The 21,544-nt window shown below is 46.7% G+C and overlaps 1 protein-coding gene across 5 annotated transcripts in view; it reads left to right on the plus strand.

Annotated features, from left to right (window-relative positions):
- ppp1r13l (protein phosphatase 1, regulatory subunit 13 like) overlaps positions 1-21,544 on the plus strand; it is a 54,371-nt gene that overhangs the window by 22,594 nt on the left and 10,233 nt on the right. For 2 of the 5 annotated variants that reach the window (XM_041179101.1, XM_041179102.1), the window contains exons 2-7: positions 10,053-10,174; positions 13,630-13,778; positions 14,394-15,315; positions 16,083-16,184; positions 18,130-18,212; positions 20,741-21,086. In XM_041179101.1, the coding sequence (XP_041035035.1) occupies positions 10,111-10,174; positions 13,630-13,778; positions 14,394-15,315; positions 16,083-16,184; positions 18,130-18,212; positions 20,741-21,086 (1,666 nt within the window). In that variant the 5' untranslated portion in view covers positions 10,053-10,110. Of the gene's footprint in view, positions 1-8,770; positions 8,906-8,936; positions 9,070-9,091; positions 9,300-10,052; positions 10,175-13,629; positions 13,779-14,393; positions 15,316-16,082; positions 16,185-18,129; positions 18,213-20,740; positions 21,087-21,544 lie in introns of those variants that run through there. The other 3 variants (XM_041179099.1, XM_041179097.1, XM_041179098.1) reach the window with 3 other exon arrangements.

Consider the following 21,544-nt stretch of genomic DNA (forward strand, 5'->3'; position numbering starts at 1 on the left):
GATTGCTCAAGCTGAAGCTGTGAGCTGTGTCTGCAGAATTGACAAGGGAAAGGCTCTAGTTAACAGCTATTGCGTGAGCTAGTTGCGTGCCTGTGTTTCTGTGGAATGATTCAGCGCAGAATTTGAGTGTAGGTTCTGAGCTGACGTCACAGTGTAGTGTGGGTGGGTGGTCTTGCTGCGTTGTCAATTAGATCTGTTATTGCACCAATGCCACACCTCCCCACCCCCACATTGAATGAGGTGTTTGGCACAAGAGTAAACTAGCTACATGGAGATTTGAACAATAGTGAGGCCAACTTCTCTCGGGGTTGGAGGGATGTTGATAAATGTGAAGCGGTCAATGTGGCTCCTGGGGTAGCACTCTCACCTCTGAGTTAGAAGGTTGTGGGTTTGATCCCTCTGTGAGGTTTCAGCATAAAATCTTGGCTGATACTCTGATCTTCCACCTCTTTCACAGCCATAAACGTTTTTTGTCTTCCTTTTCTTTACTCGTTCTTGTGATGTGGGTGATGCTGCCAAGGCCAGCATTTATTGGCCATCCCTAGTTGCCCCTTGAGAAGGTGGTGGTGAGCTGCTTTCTTGAACCGCTGCAGTCCGTGTGGTGCAGGTACACCCACAGTGCTGTTGGGGAGGGAGTTCCAGGATTTTGACCCAGTGACAGCAAAGGAACGGCCGATATATTTCCAAGTCAGGATGGTGAGTGGCTTTGAGGGAACTTCCAGGTGGTGGTGTTCCCAAGTGTCTGCTGCCTTTGTCCTTGCTGGAGGTTGCAGCTTTGGAAGGTGCTATTGAAGGAGCCTTGGCGAGTTGCTGCAGTCCATCTTGTAGTTGGTACGCAGTGTGCATCTTGTAGATGGTACACACTACTGTCACTGTGTGTCAGTGGTGGAGGGAGTGAATGTTTAAAGTGGTGGATGGGGTGTCAATCCTGCATTTAGATGCTACAATGGTCAGTTCTCTTCTGAATATTCCTCCCTTACTCTATCTCAACTCTAATACTACTATTCTCATCTCTGTTGAAATTATGGCCAGGGCCCTCTGTCACACATTCCTACCCTTATGATGTAGTATTCCCTGCCCCTTTCAGTTCTCCTGCTTTCTGCAGTGTTTGAAGGTCTGGACTTGTCTTATCCCATCACCATCTTGTCATTTTGCTCATATTGTCTTCAATGTATTGGGTTTCTGGAAAGGTTAAAAGGAGACCTTCCCACTTTCCTGCTTTTAAGGGGCTGAAGTCACAACATACAAAGACTTTTTATGGAAGGATAATTGGCTCACCGCCTAAGTGGAGGTGTGGGGGGAAGAGAGCTGTGTCTACAACAGCACTGCACTCTGACATTGAGGTGGCTCCGGTAGAGAAGAGACCATCGAACACTCCCTTCTAAAAAGTGCCTTTGCAAAGAAGGTCAGGAAAGATGCAGTGGTTTTTGTTGAGGTTCTTCCCGAGCAGCTCCATGACAGAGGACTCTGTGCTCTACAGGCTCTTCCCATGGATGCAGTAATTGCTGGCGTACCATCAACTCAGTAAAAGATGCTCTTTGCTCTGCCCAAAACTTGTTGATCTTCCAGCCAAGAGCTGTAGATGTTCGAATGGTGCAGACTGGCACATTTCCAAGGACTTGGTGCTGAGGGGCGGACTAAAGCTTGGGGCAGCCGCCACAAAGGCTCATTGGGGATAGGCCACAGCCCATCCCGCTGCAGTACACCCAGGGGTTCAAACTACAGCAATAACTTTGTATTTATGTCGTGCCTTTAACAGAATAAAACGTCCCAAGGTGCTTCACAGGAGTATCATAAAACAAAATATGACACCAAGCCACATGAGATATTAGGACGTATGACCGAAAGTTTGGTCAAAGGGGTGGACTTTAAGGAGTGTCTTGTAGAAGGGGAGAGAAGTCGAGTGGTTTAGGGAGGGAATTCCACAAGTTGAGGTCCAGGCAGCTGAAGGAACAGTCACCAATGATGGAGTGATTAAAACTAGAAATGTTTGATATCAGAATTAGAGGAGCGCAGATATCTCAGAGGGTTGTGGGGCTGCAGAAGATTACACAGGGAGAGGGGCAAGGCCATGGAAGGATTTGAAAACAAGAATGAGAATTTTAAAATCAAGACCTTTCTTGAACGGGAACCAATCTAGGTCAGCGAGCACAGATGGTGATAGGGGAATGGGTCTTGCTGTGAGTTAAGACTGCTGTTTGTATTGGAAAAATAATATAACGTAAATCCAATGTTCAGGAGGCCTTGTGGTGCAGTGGGTAGTGTCCCTCCCTCTGAACCAGAAGCTTCAGGTTCAAGTCCCATTCCAGGATTTCATGGCTACGGCACAATCAATGTGGTCAAACAAGTTGAGTATCAACCTGCAGATCTTTCCAACACATGCCGTTAGCAGGTGGTAAAAGTGGGAGAGATTCCTGGTCAACCATGTGATGGAAAAAACATTGGAGCCTCCACCATCACTATCCAAAGCTTCAGACTATGACATGCATGTAAAAGTGTGCGTAACCACAGTGACACCTTGGCGCAGGGTGCAGGGAGGACTCATTGGCTCAGTTGGCTAGATGGCTGATGTGGAACAGATTGGCACCAACAGCATGGGGTTCAATCCCTGTTTCAGCTGGGGTGGATTTGAGACCTGGTTTCATGCCCTACTCATGGTTGAGATCATCATCGTTGTGGGGTGGACCTGCCTTTGAGCAGAGAACTCAAGAAGAAGAAATCCAATCTGTACTGTGAGTGGATTGAGGGACCCCAGAGTGCCATGTATTTAACTAATCTTTATTGCACTATGTGGACTGCAATATTTGGATTGCACTGTAACATGTATATATATTTTGAGTGAGGTATATTTTTGAAATGAAATGAAAAGAGCTATGCTGACACATTGCTTTGAGACAATTGTGGCTGTTGTGAGCTAGCTCCTTCAGCTTTGGGTATGTAATCTCTCTAACAATGTGTGATTATGGTTAGACCTTTCACTAACCCCAACACTGAGAGTATTGACGTAATTTTTTTTCCATTCGCATGCACTTTTCTTCAACGATTGAGCTTTTTAATTCCTTGTATCAAGAAGTAGAACGGTTATTTTAATGTTTAATGACCTGTCTCTCCTACACATGATGTTCCCATTTGGTGGATGATCCAGCAACAGTAAAAGAACAGCAATATATTTCCAAGTCAGGACGGTGAGTGACTTGGAGGGGAACTTGCAGGTGGTGGTGTTCCCATGTGTCTGCTGCCTTTGTCCTTCCAGATGGTAGAGGTCATGAGTTTGGAAGGTGCTGCCCAAAGAGGTGGTGAGTTCCTGTGGTGCATCTTATAGATGGTACACACTGTTGCCACTGTGCATTAGTGGTGGAGGGAGTGAATGTTTGTGGATAGGGTGCCGATCAAACGGGCTACTTTGACCTGGATGGTCTTGAGTTTCTTGAGTATTGCTGGAGCTGCACTCATCCAGGCAAGCGGAGAGTGTTAAATTGACAGTATAGTGGCTGAAATTAAATAATCTGTGCATGCACAGACTCGAGACTCTTGTCTGATAACCTGGTTTGTTGACATCTCTTTGTCAAATTATTATGAATGAGGGACCTCCATTACGTTTAGGATTTGGTTCCACTTTACAATGGGCCTCACCTGATTCCCAGGTAACGACGGGTAGGAATGAGGGAAAGACACTGAGGGACACAAATTAGCATTGAAAGGGAGGAGGTATTAGCGGTTTTAGTGGGCTTAAAAGTGAATAAATCCCCAGGCCCAGATGGGATGTATCCCAGTCTGTTATCTGAGGCAAAGTAGGAGGAGGTGGCAGGGGCTCTGACACTAATTTTCAAATCCCCTCTGGCCATAGGAGAGGTGCCAGAGGACTGGAGGACAGCGAATGTAGTACCATTATTCAAGAAGGGTAGCAGGGATAAACCAGGTAATTACAGGCCAGTGAGGCTAACATCAGTGGTAGGAAAACTATTGGAAAAAATTCTGAGGGACAGGATTAATCTCCTTTTGGAGAGGCAGGGGTTAATCCGGGATGGTCAGTATGGCTTTGTCAGTGGGAGATCATGTCTAACAAATTTGATTGAATTTTTCGAGGAGGTGACTAGTTGTGTAGATGAGGGTAGTGAAGTTGATGTAGTCCTACATGGACTTCAGTAAGGCTTTTGACAAGTTACCGCATGGGAGAATGGTCAAGAAGGTAAGAGCCCATGGGATCTAGGGCACTTTGGCAAATTGGATCCAAAATTGGCTTAGTGGCAGGAGGCAGAGGGTGATGGTCGAAGGTTGCTTTTGTGATTGGAAGCCTGTGACGGGTGGTGTACTGCAGGGATCGGTGCTGGGACCCTTGCTGTTTGTAGTGTACATTAATGATCTGGACGTGAATGTAGGAGGTATGATCAGTAGGTTCACAACTGATACGAAAATTGGTGGTGTTGTAAATGGTGAGGAGGAAAGCCTTAGATTACAGGACGATATAGATGGGCTGGTAAGATGGGCAGGGCAGTGGCAAACTAAATTTAATCCTGAGAAGTGTGAGGTGATGCATTTTGGGAGGACTAACATGGCAAGGGAATACACAATGAACGATAGGACCCTAGGAAGTACAGAGAATCAGAGGGACCTTGGTGTACATGCCCATAGATACCTGAAGGCAGCAGCACAAGTAGATAAAGTGGTTAAGAAGGCATATGGGATACTTGCCTTTATTAGCCGAGGTTTAGAATAGAAGAGCAGGGAGGTTATGTTGGAGCTGTATAAAATGCTAGTTAGGCCACAGCTGGAGTACTGTGTTCAGTTCTGGTCGCCACACTATAGGGAGGATGTGATTACAATGGAGAGGGTGCAGAGGAGATTCACCAGGATGTGGTCTGGACTGGAGAATTTCAGCTATGAAGAAGGACTGGATAGGCTTGGGTTGTTTTCCAGGAATTTGCTATGTGTTCATATGTCTCTGGAATGAATGCAGAAATGTGCCACTGGTCATGATGGAACTTGTTACAAATTCCGTGCAATGGAAGTGCAATAAACTAAATTAAATTATTAATTTAGATATTGTATATTATGATTTTTAATTCCATGAATCAATTTGAGTATGAAGGTTGTGATTGAATTACTGTCTGCTGTACCATAAGAAGTAGAGTTACATCTAGTATCATATTTATACAGTGCAAAAGGCTCTTTCAGCAGCACCTTCCAAACCACCTAGAGGGACAAGGACGGAGGATCCATGGGAGCACCTACCACCTGAATATTCCTATCCAATCCACACACCATCCTGACGTGGAACTATATTGTCTTTCCTTCACTGTCATTGGGTTAAAATCCTGGAACTCCCTCCTTGACAGCATTGTGGGTGTACCTACACCCCATGGACTGCAGTGATTCAAGAAGGTGGCTCACCACCACCCTCTTGAGAGCAGTTAGAGATGGACAATAAATGTTGGCCTAGCCAACGATGCTCACATTCCATGAAAGATTTTTTAAAATGTGTTTTTAGGAGTGTTTACTTTATTCATTCATGGTCTGTGGGCATTACTGGCTGGGCCAGCATTTATTGCCCTTCCCTAGTTGCCCTTGAGAAGGTGGTGGTGAGCTGCCTTCTTGAACCGCTGCAGTCCATGTGGTGTAGGTACACCCACAGTGCTGCTAGGGAAGGAGTTTCAGGATTTTGATCCAGCGACAGTGAAGGAACGGTACTATAATTCCAAGTCAGGATGGTGAATGGCTTGGAGGGGAACATGTAGGTGGTGGTGTTCCCAAGACTCTACTGTCCTTGTCCTTCTAGGTGGTAGAGGTTGTTGGTTTGGAAGGAGCCTTGGTGAGTTCCTGTGGTACATCTTGTCGATGATGCACACTGTTGCCACTGTGCCAGGGTGGAGGGAGTAAATGTTTAAGCTATTGGATGTGATGCTGATTTAGCAGACTGCTTTGTCCTTGATGGTGTTGAGCTTCTTGAGTGTTATTGGAGCTGCACTTATCCAGGCAAGAGGAGAGTATTCCATCACACCCCTGACCTGTGCCCTGTAGATGGTGGACAGCCTTTGGGAGTCAGGAGGTGAGTTACTCGTCACAGAATTCCCAGCCTCTGACCTGCTCTTGAAGCCACAGTATTTATATGGCTAGTCCAGTTCAGTTTCTGGTCACTGGCAAGCCCCAGGGTTTTGATGGTGGGAATTGAGCAATGGTAATGCTGTTGAATGTCAAGAGGAGGTGGTGAGATTCTCTGTCTTTGGAAATGGTCATTGCCTAGCACTTGTGTGACATAGATGTTACTTCCACTTGCCTGTCCAGATCTTGCTGCATGTGAGCATGAACTCAGTGTACAAAGATCTTGCAAATGGTTCGGATAATTGTGTGAAATGTCTCTGATCAGTCAGTGTGTGGAGAAAAGAGAGCATCTCAGCCCAAGTTGAGGAAAGACTGGAGAGTAGCAATCTAGTTGTAAGTCAAACAAAAATAATAGGTATCTGTTTAATTGTAGGGCTCATTTTTGTATAGAAAAAGTACTTGTGTTACAGTACTTGTGTTTAATATTTAAAACAGGATGGGCGCCTCAGAAGCAAAAAGATTGAGAACCCTTATCCTAGGGTAAAAATCTTTGAAATGTCTGCCTTAAGAGTGTGTTTACAGCGACTCTTGACATAAACATGTCTTGAGCATTGAACATGATAATCATGCTGAGAGTGCCTGTGGGGGCAGGCCGCACCTAACGTTGTTGTGGAAACTGTGTTTGCTGCACTGATGGTATCAATTCATTGATAAGTCCTTAAAGTTATGAACATTGAGAGCTGGGTCAGGGTGGAGAAGTTGAAAGGCAGGAATTTAACTCCCAATTTCTGCCTCTGGTACCTCTGTCAACCCATAAATCTCTTAATCACAAGTTTATTTAACCACTCCCTTACATCCCGTACATCTCTACCTCTGATGTACAAGCCAAGGTGTTTGCTCCACTGGGGGCCTATTCAATAGGAAGGGAATTTGGTCTATTGCGATTCGAAACAGTAGGAGCTGTAGATGTCTCGTGGCGCAGTGGGTAGCATCCCTGCCTCTGGGCCAGAAGCTCTGGGTTCAAGTCCCACCCCAAGACTTGATGGCCAAGGAAGGTGCATTCATAACGCAGCCAAACAGGTTGAGTATCACCCTGCAAATCCTTCCAACACATGCCAATGGCGGGTGGTAAGAGTGGGAGAGATTGCTGGTCAGCCGTGCGATGGAATGAATGTTGGGGCCTCTCCCATCACTATCCATTGCTCCAGACTTATAACAAGCACATAAAAAGCAAGTTGCCACAGCAACTCGGGCACCAAGCAAACTAACACCACCACCATAGTGGGAGCTTCTGGAAAGGGATTTGGACCTTTGGAATTCTATACAATGGGAAGGAGTTTTGCCCTATAATGGGAGCGAATGAGAAGTCATTTGATTCATTAGGATTCTCTATAATGGGGCAACGTTTGGTCCGTTGGGACCATGTACAGTGAAGTGATTGAGAATGGGTTTGAAGTTCTAAGACAGGGGTGCATATGACAGAGTTTGATCCATTGGATTCAGCACAATGGGAGCAAATCAGGAGGGCTTTGGCCTTTATGGATTCGATATGGAAACAGTAAATGGGAAGGAATTCGATTTGTTTTGCTTACGTTGTGCAAGGTGTCGATTAGAACATAAAAACTTACGAAATAAGAGCGGGGTAGACCATACGGCCCCTCAAGCCTGCTCCGCCATTCAATACGAACATGGCTGATTTTTGGCTTCAACTCCATTTTCCCACCTGCTCCCCGTTTTCCTTGATTCTCTGAGAGACCAAGAATCTGTCTATCCCAGCCTTAAATATATTGAACAATGGAGTATCCACAACCCTCTCGGGTACAGAATTCCAAAGATTCACAACCCTTTGAGTTAAGAAAATTCTCTTCATCCTAGTCATAATGATCGGCCCCTTATGCTGAGACTGTATGCCCGACCAGCAGAAACAGTCTCACAACGTCCACCCTATCGAGCCCCTTCAGAATTTTGTAAGGTCTAATGAGATCGCCTCTCATTCTTTTAAACTCCAGAGAATATAGACCCACTTTACTGAGCCTCTAATCATACGACAGCCTCATCATCCCAGGGACCAATCTAGTGAACCTTTGCTGTACCACCTCCAATGCAAGCATATCCTTCCTTAAATATGGAGACCAAAATTGCACACACTATTCCAGATGTGGTCTTACCAAACCCCTGTACAACTGTAGCAAGACTCAACAAATCTCATTGCATTTTGGAGACTTTCTAGACAAGGGGCATCTGATAATTCAGGAGATGTTATGTATCTCCTCTTCTACACTTCCCAGGAGCACCAGCGCCTAGTCTTGGAGCTTCTCCAAGTGGCCATTCTGACTGGGAAGGAAAACACAATAAGCGTGCTCCTGACCCTTGTCCTGTGTTAACACGTGCACTTCCCTATCATTAGGGTAGCTAAGTAATGATAAGGCCCTGGGATCCCTTCATTTTCCCAACCTATCCCTTCCACTTTCTCCCATAGTCTACCATCAATAAGGCCAACAGTGGTAACAGACTAGACTCAGCTGATTTCACTGGCTTGGCTCATTATGAAACAGCAGCGAAAATGGCTTCACCCTTTCTGTGCACAACAGCAACCAGAGGGAACAATGGGAGTGGTGTCCCCACCCAGAAATAGTAGCTGACTCAACTACTACTGTGGAACATTGGGTGGGTCCAGCCAGCAGGATATACAGGTCTTTGAATGAGCTGTTGTCTCTCCAGTGCAGTTCACGTTTCAACGTTGCAGCTACAGAGAGCCCTCTGTCTCCTGACATATATACTATCATCCAATTGAAGCTTTCATCGAGCGGGCTTAGTAACCAATTCCACACCACCTCCACTGTCAGTTAACAAGACTCTTCATGTTGTAAGTAGATGCAGATTCCTTGTGTGCTTTTAGCTGCCAGCACAGGGCTCAAGTTTCCAATTACTGATCCAAAGGCAGTTGCCAATGGGTATGGGGCCAGTTGTTTTATTTTCTCCTACGGGGTGCACTGCTCGTTGTCCCGATACCTTCCGAAGCCATAAATTGTAAGTTGTTGCTGCCTTGTTGATTATTTTCTGGCGTGATCTCTGCACCAGTTCTGGATTTAGACGACGAACAGTTGTATTGCTGCCGATGTTTGAAGGAAAGAATTCCTTTCGTGACCTCAGGACGTCCCAAAGCACTTTGTGCACTTGGGGTGTAGTCACTGTTGTATGCTAAGAAATGCAGCAGACACTTGGTGCACAGCAAGATGCCACCAACAGCTAATGACCAGGTAATTTGCTTTAGTGATGTTGACGGAAGGTGTAAATATTGGCCCAGGACACCAGGGAGAACAGCTCCTGCTCTTCCTGGAAATGCCGACATGGGATCTTTCTCCTTATGTGAGAGGGAAGATGGGGTTTAATATCTCGTCCAAAAAATGAAAGGCACCTCCAATAATGTAGCACTCTCTCAATACTGCCCTGGACTGTTAGCCTAGATTGTGTGATCAGGTGTCTGGGAGTAGGATTTGAACCTTCACACTGAGGTGAAAACATGATCCACCAAACCACGGTTGGCACCTTGGCTGCTGGGAACCTCTGTCCTGCTCGTAGCAGTTCTGTTAAATGGGGTTAAGTGGGTCTTGGCTCATGCAGTCATGTTGTGGTGGTAGTGGTGTGTGTTACAGTTCAATCAGAGTCCGACATGCTGTCGCAGCATTCACTTTTACATGCATGTTGTAGTCTGGAGCTATGGATAGTGATGGTAGAGGCTCCAACTTTTCTTTCCATCACACGGCTGATCAGGAATCTCTCCCACTCTTACTGCCTGCCATTGGCGTGTGTTGGAAGGATTTGCAAATTTGCCAAATCAACCTGTTTGGCCGCGTTATAAACGCACCTTCCTTGGCCGTCAAGTCCTGAAGTGGGACTTCAACCCGGAGCATCTAGTTCAGAGGCAGGGACGTTATTCACTGAGCCACAAGACCACCTAACCATGTTGTTGTAGCATTTGTGAATTCACATGTATCCTGCTTTCACCTTAGGGCCTCCGTGTTACTAGATCAGCTGTGCCCCAACAGCACACCGTACGCTCGCAGAAGAATGACGGACGAACAGCTTGGAGTCAGTCCATCATCCTTGGGCAATGTCTTTCCAGCTATGTTGGGTAAGTCTATCTCCATATCAATGTGGCCCTAGGGCAGATAAAGCAGAGAGGTGCCTCAGTCCAAGATGGTGATTAAAACTGTTTTTTCCCATGGCTACGTTGAAAGTTTTTAAGCGCCCGCTTCTTTGTGGAGTCCTTTATCTCCCTCATTCTCCTCCCCTGACTCTTGTTGGCGTGTTTGTCACAAGCAGCGGCCGCCCCTGCTCTGCTTTGCGAGCGTACCTGGGCAGTCGACTGTGGGAGCGTTGCAATGAACGCCCAGTCCTGTTTCCATCTCAACACGTATAACTGGCCAGGCAGCCTCTGGTTAGCGAGCGGTCGCTGTGGACCCCAAGGGCACTAACGTGTGTTATGGAGCTGTACGCAATCTGTTCCTTCAACAAATGCTTCGTAACATTGCGCAGATATCTTTTCCTTGAGGTCTTGTTGAGTGGACCGTCAGCTCCCCTAATACCTCTTTTCTGAGTTGCCTTTCACTGACGATAACCTCATCGAGTGTCGAAGTCAGTGACTCTACCAGGAGGTTGTGAAGATAGGCTGACATGCATTTACATAGCACCTGCCACAATCCCGGAAAGCGCTTTGCAACCAATGGAGTACTTTTCTGAAGTGTAGTTACTCTTGTAATGTAATACACAGCAGCCAAATTTGTGCACAGCAAGCTCCCACAAACGCCAAATGTGAAAATGAGCGGGTACTCTGTTTTTGTGGATGTTGATTGAGGGATAAATATTGGCTCCAGGACACCAGGGAGAACTGCCCTGCTCTTCTTCGAAAGCCAACTGTGCTATCGAGAGCTTTACGTTGTGAGACTTCACTCCCCTGCTCCCCACAGGTGTTGCCCTGTATTCAAACTCTCCGCAGCACGGCCGCTGCAAAGCTCATGTTAAACACAAACTCTTGTGTTGTGCTTGATGCAGCAAACCTGTGACCTTTTTAGCTGCTTTAAAGATTTGTTTTCTTTTTGCATCTCTGCCCCTGTGAAGCTCCGCTTGTGTACTTAAGCCCTTCTAATCCCCTTTAATTGGTGCACATGTACTAGATTTTATGGCTTAATTACATAAGAACACAAGAAATAGGAATAGACCATTTGGCCCCTCAAGCCTGCTCTGCCATTCAATAAGATCATGGCTGGTCATCTTGTGTTTTGAATTCCACATTCCCATCTACTCACCCCTCCCCATTACCTTTGATTCCCAATGCCTAACAAGAATCTAGATGCATTCTTCGACAGTGAGCTGTGGAATGTAACAGAGAACTCTTGACACTGCCCCGTTGTACAGGCCGTTGCATATAATGGGGGATTCTGTGCATATGAAAAGCCCACTGTCAATGGCGATATCATTTCCAGGGTTGCCTCTATCTGCCTCCTCATTCACACCCCAATTGGAGTGCTGTGTTCTTGGCACCACACCTCAGGGAGGATATATTGATCTTCAGCTGTGGCTCAATTGATGGCACGCTTGCCCCTGAGTCACCAGGTCCCAGGTTCAAGTCCTGCTCCAGGGCTTGAGCACAAAAATCAAGGCTGACACTCCAACACAATACTGAGGGAGTGTCATCTTTTGGATAAGGCCTTAAACCAAGACCCTGCCTGCCCCCTCGGGGTGGGTGTAAAAAATCCCGAGGTACCATTTCAAAGAAGACCAGGGGCGTTTTCCTCAGCGTCCTGGCCTCAATCAACATAGAAAAAAAGGTTATCTGGTCATTATCACATTGGCGTTTGAGTGAGCTTGCTGTGCACAAATTGGCTGATGTGTTTCCTACATTACAACAGTGACTACGCTTCCAAAAGGTATCCATCGGCCGCAAAACGCTTGGAGCCGTCCAGCAGCCGTGTTAAGTGCTATAAATGCAAGAAGACGTTTGGTAATACAGAAATTGAGTATTGCTGAGAAAAAAAGCATGTTGAAGCTTTTCGTCTCGCACTCATCAGGACACTTGCAAGAATACTAATACAAGGGGAAAATAACAATTTATACTGTGAGAGAAGAGAGTGCTGATGGTTGGCAAGTGGACTCTGGTAGAAGCGTTGCCATGGGGAGTGCACCAATTGATGGTAACTGACAGTTAACTGCCTAGCACTTCTTGCAAAATGTCCTGTTGAGGGCAAGACAGAAAAGATTTGACATGCCTCTATTTTTTCAGCAATAAATGCAAATCTCTTTTTGAAGGGGCACAGCACAGATTCACTCAAATGATAGTGGGTTTAAAAGGGTTAAATTATGAGAGTGGCTTGCATAGGCTCAGCTTGTATTCCCTTGAGTATAGAATATTAAGGGGTAATAGACAAGAAGCAGGAGTAGGCCATTCAGCCCCTCGAGCCTGCTCTGCCATTCAATACGATCATGGCTGATCTTGAACTTCAACTCCCACTTTTCTCATCCACGCCCCATATCCCTTGATTCCCCGAGAGGCCAAAGATCTGTCTATCCCAGCCTTAAATGTATCCAACGATGGAGCACCCACAACCCTCTGGTGTACAGAATTCCAAAGATTCACAGTCCTTTGAGTGAAGTAACTTCTCATCTCCTCAATCCTAAATGATCGACCCCTTACCCTCAGACTGTGGCCCTGTGTTTCAGGTTCCCCGACCAATGGAAACAATCCTTGTTGAGCCCCGCCAGAATTTTGTAGGCTTCAATGAGATCACCTCTCGTTCTTCTAAACTGCAGAGAATATAGACCCAGTTTACTCGACCTCTCCTCACAGGGACAACATCCCCCATTCCGGGGACCAATTTAGTCACTATACAATTCACTGTATAGCCTCCACTGCAAGTATATCCTTCCTTAAATATGGAGACCAAAACTGCGCACAGTGTTCCAGATGTGGTCTCACCAGAGCCCTGTACAATTGTTGCAAGACTTCCTTATTCCCATACTCCAATACCCCTTTAATGAGGTGTTTAAGATGATTAAAGGGTGTGATAGGGGAGATAGTTCTCTCAATCTTCTCGGTGGTTGGGGGGGTGGTTGGTGGAGTGGGAGGGGGGGGGTGGGGGGGGGGGGGGGGGGGGGGTGGTGGTGATGATGATGATGATGATGGTTCGTGGGTCATGGGTGGAGATGGGGAATTGTCACAACAAGGGGACATCACCCCTGAATTGCCTAGCTCTAATTTTAAGGTTATGACAGGAAGCGCTTGTTCAAAGAACAGTTGAACTCTGGAACACTTTCTCCAAAACAACATGTTGAGTCCGGGGGACATTTTTAAAATGTAAAATGGAACCAGGGCAGGTAAATGAAGTTACAACACAGGTCAGAATGGCAGAACAGGCTCGAGGGGCTGAATGGCTCCCTCCTGTTCTGATGTTCATTGTTGAGTGGGGCATTTCTGGCAGCACTAGACTCTTTAATCATGAAACTGCTCCCAGGCTCTCCATCTTCTCTCAGGTCTCCCTCCTTGACGTCTCTCCTTCTTGTTCCCTTTTTTCTTCCCCCCCCTCAATAAAGAATGCCAGGCAGACCTCTTGTTTCAATCTGAGCAGAAGAAACTCAGCGATGCAACGTTTAAACTGGACAAATTATCACAGGAGCTCGATTCAATGTGGTCCACACAGGGCAGCTGTGCGGCTACTGACAACACACAACAGGAAGCTAAGGTATGCATGGGGGTTACTTGGACATCCGGGGGGGAGGGAAATGTAACATTGTGAAACGAGAAAGCACAAAGATCCCACAAACAGCAATGTGATAATGACCAGATCATCTGGTTTTTTTTTGTGATGTTGATTGAGGGATAAACATTGGCCAGGACACGGGAGAGAACTCCCCTGCTCCTATTGGAAATGGTGCAGTGGGATCTTTTACACCCACCCGAGGGGTCAGGCGGAGCTTCAGTTTAACATCCCATCGAAAGACAGCACTCCCTCAGTACTGCACTGGAGTGTCAACCTTGATTTTTTTTTTTTATATGCTCGGCCCCCTGGGGGTGCTGGGACTTGATTCGAGAGCTCCTGACTCAAAAGTGAGTGCGCTACCAACTGAGGCACTGCTGACACAGGATGGGGTGGGGGAAGGAGAGGAAATTAAAATTCTGTATGTCACCTGTTGCTGGGCTGCACAGATCAGAAGGAAAATCCTTGCAGATTCTGGAAATCTGCAAAGCAATCAGAAAGCGCTGGCAAACGCTTGGCAGGTCAGGAGGCACCTGTGGGGGAAAGAGTTAATGTTTCAGGTCGATGATCACGTTTGAAGTTTTGCATTTTCTTTTTAAGTTTCAGACCTATCAAAAAGATTACCCAGTGACCACTGTGGCAGCATCCAACACATATGGTTCAAGCAAGTTGGAATCGCAGAGTAAATGCAGTGAGCTGTTGCCCATTGTTAGTATGACTCAAAGCCAGTCACCACATCCCTCACAAGCCTACCCACAATTGTTGACACCCCATTGGTCTCCCTCTTCCTACGATTCAGTCACTCCTCCAATGATTTACTCACAGCAGGAGTCACGCAGCCAGTTAGATCGAGCTCCCTCTCCTCGTCCAATGTTCCCTGGTTCTACAGGGCTTTACTCACAGCAGGAGCCACGCGCCCAGTTAGATCGAGCTCCCTCTCCTCGTCCAACGTTTCCTGGTTCCGAGCCACGCACTCAACCAGATCGCGCCCCCTCTCCTCATGATCGAGCCCCCTCTCCTCGTCCAATGTTTCCTGGTTCTCCAATGCTTTACTCACAGCAGGAGCCGCGCACCCAGTTAGATCGAGCCCCCTCTCCTCGTAAAACGTTCCCTGGTTCCCCAGTGCTTTACTCACAGGAGCCACACACTCAGCCAGATCGAGCCCCCTCTCCCCGACTAGGGTTTAGCCCCATGACTCCACTCGAGAAACCTGACCCCACCGTCTACTCCCTCATGTGTCCTGTCTACGAGTCCCAGTCTTCACCCAGTGGCACCTTGGAGCGCCTGTCCCCTCACCAGCCAGCCTTGTTCAGTCAGAGCCCGTTGGCATATCCCGGAACCTGCTACTCATTAGATCCGTTTACCAGAGTTGGCCCACGTGAGAATGTTCAGCCGCTGCTCTCGGCTACCTTGAGGGCTCCTGAGCCTCATATACTGCCTTCTGAAGCAGAGGATGGTTCGCTGGGAGGAAGAGTGAAGACTAGTTTTGCACTCGATCCTGGAGCATTCAGCGTCAATACAGGTGAAGATTTTTGATGTGTTCCCTTGACTGTAATGAGGAGCTCGAATTATATGAAATACGATATCAGTTTCTCTTTCTTCGCATTACCCTTCTACCAATGGCTCAAGAGTTACGTCAGCCAGAAATGTTACAAGTCCCGTCCACAGTAAGAGCTGAGTTGGTTGGTCTCAACTCAAGCAAAGTCACTAATTACTCAGACTGTGTGACTCTGCAATTGTGGAGGGTTACTGTGTAACTCTACAGAGTCCTGGATTATTCAGAGTAAGGGTCATTGTGTAACTGACTGTGCAGGCTGTAATACTGCATGGAATCACTAATTATTCAGGGTAACGGTTACTGCGTGATCTTGTACGGCTACTGTTACTGTGTGACTGTAGGGTTTACTGAGTAACTGTACAGAGTCCCAAATTATTCAGAGTAAGGGTTACTCACTATAGCTGTACAGAGCCACTGTTTGCTCAGCAAGGTGAGGATTATTCACTATGTAACTGTAGCTTTGGTCTAGTATCTGTTTAACCAGAGCCCCAATCACACTAGTTTGTACCAGGATATATTACAGGACCAGCTTCTAATTGCCCAAGTTATTTATTTGGGGTAAGGGGCACTCACTGTATAACTGTACACTCACTGTTTATTCCAGGTGAGGATTGCTTGCAGTATAGCAGGACTCTGTTCATTCCTGTTGATACCAGTGATACTTGGCAGTTGATGGCACTGAAGTTCAGGTAAATGATTGTGGAGTTGATAAACTTATTCATTTCTCACAGGTGACACGTTGAAGAAAAAGAAAATGCCTAGTGTTTGGGCCGAGGCAGATCTGGACATCGCATACGAGAAGAAACCTTCACAGACCCACAACTATGAGAACAGTAAGTCTCGACTCTGGGAAGCAATATGTTAATTATCCTCAGCATGGGTATGAAAGCTTTAAATCATAGAATGATACAGCACCGGAGGAGGTCATTCGGTCCATCATCCCTCTGCTGGCTCATTGGAAGAGGTATCCTATTAGTCCCACTCCCTGCTAATCTTTCCCCAGAACTCTGTAAATTTCCCCTTTTCAACTATTTAGTCAATTCCCTTTTGAAAGTTCCTATTGAATCTGCTTCCACCGCCCTTTCAGGCAGCACATTCCAGATCGCAACAGCTCGCTGTGTTTAAAAATAACAATAATTCTCCTCATCTCCTACCTGGCCTTATTGCCAATTACTTTAAATCTATGTCCTCTGGTTACTGACCCTCCTGCTAGTGGAAACAGTTTCTCCCTATATCCTATCCCTCATGATTTTGAATGCCTCTATAAATCATAAGAAATAGGAGCAGGTAAAGGCCATTCAGCCCATCAAGTCTGCTGCACCATTCAATAAGATCATGGCTGATCTGATTGTGACCTTAACTGCACTTTCCTGTCGGTTCCCCATAACCTTGACTCCCTTGTCAATCAAACGTCTGTCCAGCCCGGCCTTGAATATATTCAAAGACCCAGCCTCTGCTGTTCTCTCTGGAATAGAATTTCGAAGACTAGCGACTCTGATAGAAGAAATTTCCCTCTCTTCTCCACCTACATGGGAGAGCCATTATCTTTAAACTGTGTCCCCTGGTTCTAGATTCTTCCCACAAGGGGAAACATCTTCTCAGCATCTATCCTGTCAAGCCCCTCAGAATCTTGTCTCCCCTTATCTTCCTGTGTTCGAAGTCGGACAATCCCAGCTTCTCTAGTCATCCCTGGTACTTCAGTCAAGAAATAGACTTGTAAGCAAATTGCAGAGACATACCCTGTTGGGGAAAATACAGGTGTGGTACTGGGGTACTCAAACCAGGAAATTAGAGCCTGAGGTGCCATATTAAATTCATTTCCTGTTAACCCTGATTGGAAAATAAGACTGTGAATGTGTTTGTGTGTCCAAGGGTGGTGCGAGGAAGCACTTCTTCACACAAAACATGGAAATCTGGAAGCATCTATCTCTCTCTCTCTCTCTCTCTCTCTCTCTCTCTCCCCCCCCCCCCCCCCCCCCCCCCCCCCCCCCCCCCCCCCAAAATAAAAGCTGTTGAGGCTGGGGGTTAATTAAAATTGTCAAACTTGAGACTGATAACTTTTTGTTGGGCAGATGGATGGTGAAAGGATGTTTCTCCTCGTGAGAGAGACTAGAACTAGAGGACGCAGTTCAAAAATGAGGGATTTCCCATTTAAGACTGAGATGAGATATTTTTTTCTCCCTGAGGGTTGTGGATCTGTGGAATTCTTTTCCCCAGAGAGCGCTGGAAGCAAGGTCGTTGAACACGTTTAGGGCAGAGCTAGATAGGTTCTTGACTAATGAGGGAGTCAGTGGTTATCAGGAGTAGATGGGATCGGGAGTTGAGGCCACAGTCAGAACAGCTATGATCTTATTAGATGGTAGAGCAGGCTTGAGGGGCTGAATGGCCTACTTCATATGCTAGTATATATGAGTTGTGAGACCAAGATGGGTCAGATCTGCCAATTGAATGGCAGCACATTCTTCAGGGACTGAATGGCCTCTTCATTTTTCCATGTCCATTGTCTTTAACTACATCCTACCTGTCTAATGCACAGAAAAGGCATAGTGTTCACTGAGCAAAGTTCCTTAGCCAAGGGTTGGCAAGCAAACCGACAGACAAGGCCATGAGGGTCTCTGTCACACTCTTTCCACGCCCCCCCCCACCCCCCACACACACACACACACACACAACCCGAGCTGCTGATAACCGGGGCCCCTTGCCATTTTGGACCCCCGTAATGCCAAGGGAGCCTGAGGAGAGTTAAATCTAATTGTATTTGTGTCTGTGTCATTACAGAGCACGAACAGAACTGGAACGCAGCCAAGCAAGGAGGCTCCTGGAGACAAACGGATCTTGATTTAGCAGTTTTACCAAACAAGGTAAGCCATGATCAGAATCTAAAGTGGCCACAGAAAGACACTGGCTGCTGTAGTGTTGAGCAGTTGGGTTATTCAATCCCTCAAGTCTATCCCACAATTCAGTTATATCAAGGCTGATCTGTGTCTCAACTCTATTTACCCGTCTTTGTCCCATGTCCTTAACCCAAAGCAATTCTATCTATCTCAAGTCTGAAAATTTTAATTGATGATGTTAGAATGTTCCAGGTTTCCACCACCCTCTAGATATGGGAAAGTGCTTCCTGATTTTACTCATGGGGCCCAGGTTAAATTTGAAGGTTATTCCCCTGGCCTCCACTTCCCTGTTCTGGATTCCCCTGCCAGAGGAAACAGTTGCTCTGTATTTGCCCATCGAATCCTGTAATCATTTTAAATGCCTCGATTACATCACCCTTCAACTCGAAATACGTTCACCTTGATTAGATCACCCTTGCAAATCTTGAAATACAAGCCAAGTTTATAAAACCTTGTCTCTCAATTTTAAGCTAATTCCCATTATAGGATCCTGACGAATGTGCACTCTATCCTCTCTAAGGCTGATACATCCTCCCTGAGATGTGGTGCCCAGAACTGAACATGCTAATTCACTCAAGGGATGTGGGCATTGCTGGCTAGGCCAACATTTGTTGCCAATCCCTAATTGCCCTTGAGAAGGTGGTGGTGAGGTGCCCTGAACTGCTACAGTCCATGTGGTGCAGCAACTGTGAAGGAACGGTGATTTAGTTCCAAGTCAGGATGGTGCATGGTTTGGAGGGAAATTGCAGGTGGTGGTGTTCCCATGCGCCTGCTGCCCTTGTCCTACTAGGTGGTAGAGATCACGGGTTTGTAAGGTGCTGTCAAAGTAGCCTTGGCAAGTTGTTGCAGTGCATCTTGTATACGGTATGCATTGCTGACCATTGTATGCCGGTGGTGGAGGGAATGTATGGCTGAGGTGAATGGGATACCGATTTAGTGGGCTGCTCTGTCCTGGGTTCTGTCAAACTACTTGAGTGTTGTGGGAGCTGCACTCATCCAGGCAAGTGGGGAGTATTCCATCACACTCCTGACTTGTACCTTGTGGATGGTGGATAGGCTTTGGGCTGTCAGCAAATGAATTACTCCTTGCAGATTTCCCAGCCTCTGACCTGCTTTTGTAGCCACAGTATTTATATGGCTGGTCCCGTTAGGTTTCTGGTCAATGGGGACTCCTAGGATGTTGATGGTGGGGGATTCAGTAATGCTAATACTGTTGAGCGTCAAGCAAAGATGATTAGATTCTCTCTTGTTGGAGATGGTCATTGCCTGACCCTTGTGTGGCGCGAATGTTGCTTGCCACTAATTAGCCCAAGCCTGAATATAGTCCAGGTCTTGCTGCATGTGGGCACAGACTGCTTCAGTTTGTGAGATGTTATGAATGGAACTGCGCAGTGTGCAATCATTAGCTAACATCTCCAAATGGGAACTGACCCAAAGCTATGTACAGCTACGGTGGGATAAACTATCTCAGTGATTCCACCTTATACCAAAATGCTGACTTCTACAATTTAGATCCACACCTCTTCAGTAACGCCTTATCTCTGACACTTGGGTGTTGGGAATGCTGTGTTATTTGAATGCCAGATATTGTCTTCTGGGATTAAAGAACACCCTTGTCAAATTTTTACTGTAGCGCCATCAAGGAAATCAGAGATTTATGGGGTGAAGCACTGAATCGGTCTGGCAACTGTTGTCTAAATGAAGCCATCCAGTTCAGTAGGACTGGAGTACGCAAGGAATAGTAGAGTTGTACTTCAGTGCAGGAGGCCATTCAACCCATCCTGCCTACGCTGGGTCTTTGAAGGAGTTATCCAAATATTCCCACTTCTCCTCCTAGCCCTACAATTTCTTTTCCCCAGTTCCTTTTTGAATGCTACTATTTGGTTCCACTGCCCTTTTCAAGCAATGGATTTTAGATCATAAAAAGCACAGCATTTTCACCCTCCTCCTCTCCCCGCCCCACCCCGAGCTGACATTTTTTGCCAATGATCTTCACGCGGTATCGGGAAGCTCAGGCGTTCCCACTGTTAGGAAATAGCCACAGCCTCGATCGGCACAGGCAGTAGGATTTCAATTGACGTGCGTGTGATCCGTTCTTTACTGAGCCTTCGACAAGAAAACGAGAGATTTTTAATTTTAGGAAGGGACTTGCATTTATATAGCACCCTTCCTACCTCGGGTTGCGGGGTGTTGTGGGTGGGGGGTCCCAAAACGCTTTACAGACAATGACCGAAGTACTTTTGAAGTGTAGTCACTGTTGTAAGGTAGGAAATTCAGCAGCTAATTTGTGAACAGCAAGCTCCCACAAACAGCAATGTGATAATGACCAGGTAATTCCTCATTGAAAACACAATGTAATTCTGACGTAGCAGCAAAGTCATGTTGAAGGAAGGGGTAAGTTTGGAGAAGAGGCGGCCGTTAGAGTACACAGACGAGAGAGGCTGTGATGGGTGAGGGGAAAGTGAATTAATTTTGTTTGGTATCTCTCCTTCCAGGCCACAGGCATGCGAAGCAAAGCCAACAATTCAATTCAAATATACGGGACGCTCCCCAAGGGCACCAGCCCCTCGTACCGGAGATACGATGTTGCCCACCTCGGCTCCCCACATTCCCCCTGGCCCAGTCTGCCCTCTCCGATACTGGCCCGGACCAGCATTCCCCCAGACAGTCCACGGGCCTCTCCCATCAAGGAACGTAGAAACGTCCTGCCCCTCTCGGTGCTGATCAGACCCACCATTGTGAATAGGCGAGGAAGGCTCCCGGCCCCCACCAGGCTCCCTCCAGTGCACCCTGCAGCCACTGCCGTGAAGAGATACCCACAGCTCCAACACGCACAGGAAGGTGAGACTGTCTGTCTGTACGCCCGTCTGTCTGTACGCCCGTCTGTCTGTACGCCCGTCTGTCTGTACGCCCGTCTGTCTGTACGCCCGTCTGTCTGTACGCCCGTCTGTCTGTACGCCCGTCTGTCTGTACGCACGATTGTCTTGTCTATAAGTTGTGAAGCTCTGTTCTTTACTGAACTGCAGCAGATTTTTTGGGGCAAAAGGATATTTTCATTTCTCTAGCACCTTTCACCACCTCAGGATGTCCCAAAGTGCTTTTTACAGCCAATGAAGCACCTTTTTGAAGTGTAGCCACTGTTGTAATGTAGGATCTGTTGCAGTCAATTTGTGCACAGCAAGATCCCACAAACAGCAGCGTGACAATGAACAGATAATCTGTATTTTGTGATGTTGATTGAGGGATCAATATTGGCCAGGACATCGGGGAGAACTCCCCTGATCCTCTTCGAAATTGTG

This window comes from Carcharodon carcharias, chromosome 34, assembly GCF_017639515.1.
Source record: "Carcharodon carcharias isolate sCarCar2 chromosome 34, sCarCar2.pri, whole genome shotgun sequence".
NCBI classification, from domain to species: domain Eukaryota; kingdom Metazoa; phylum Chordata; class Chondrichthyes; order Lamniformes; family Lamnidae; genus Carcharodon; species Carcharodon carcharias.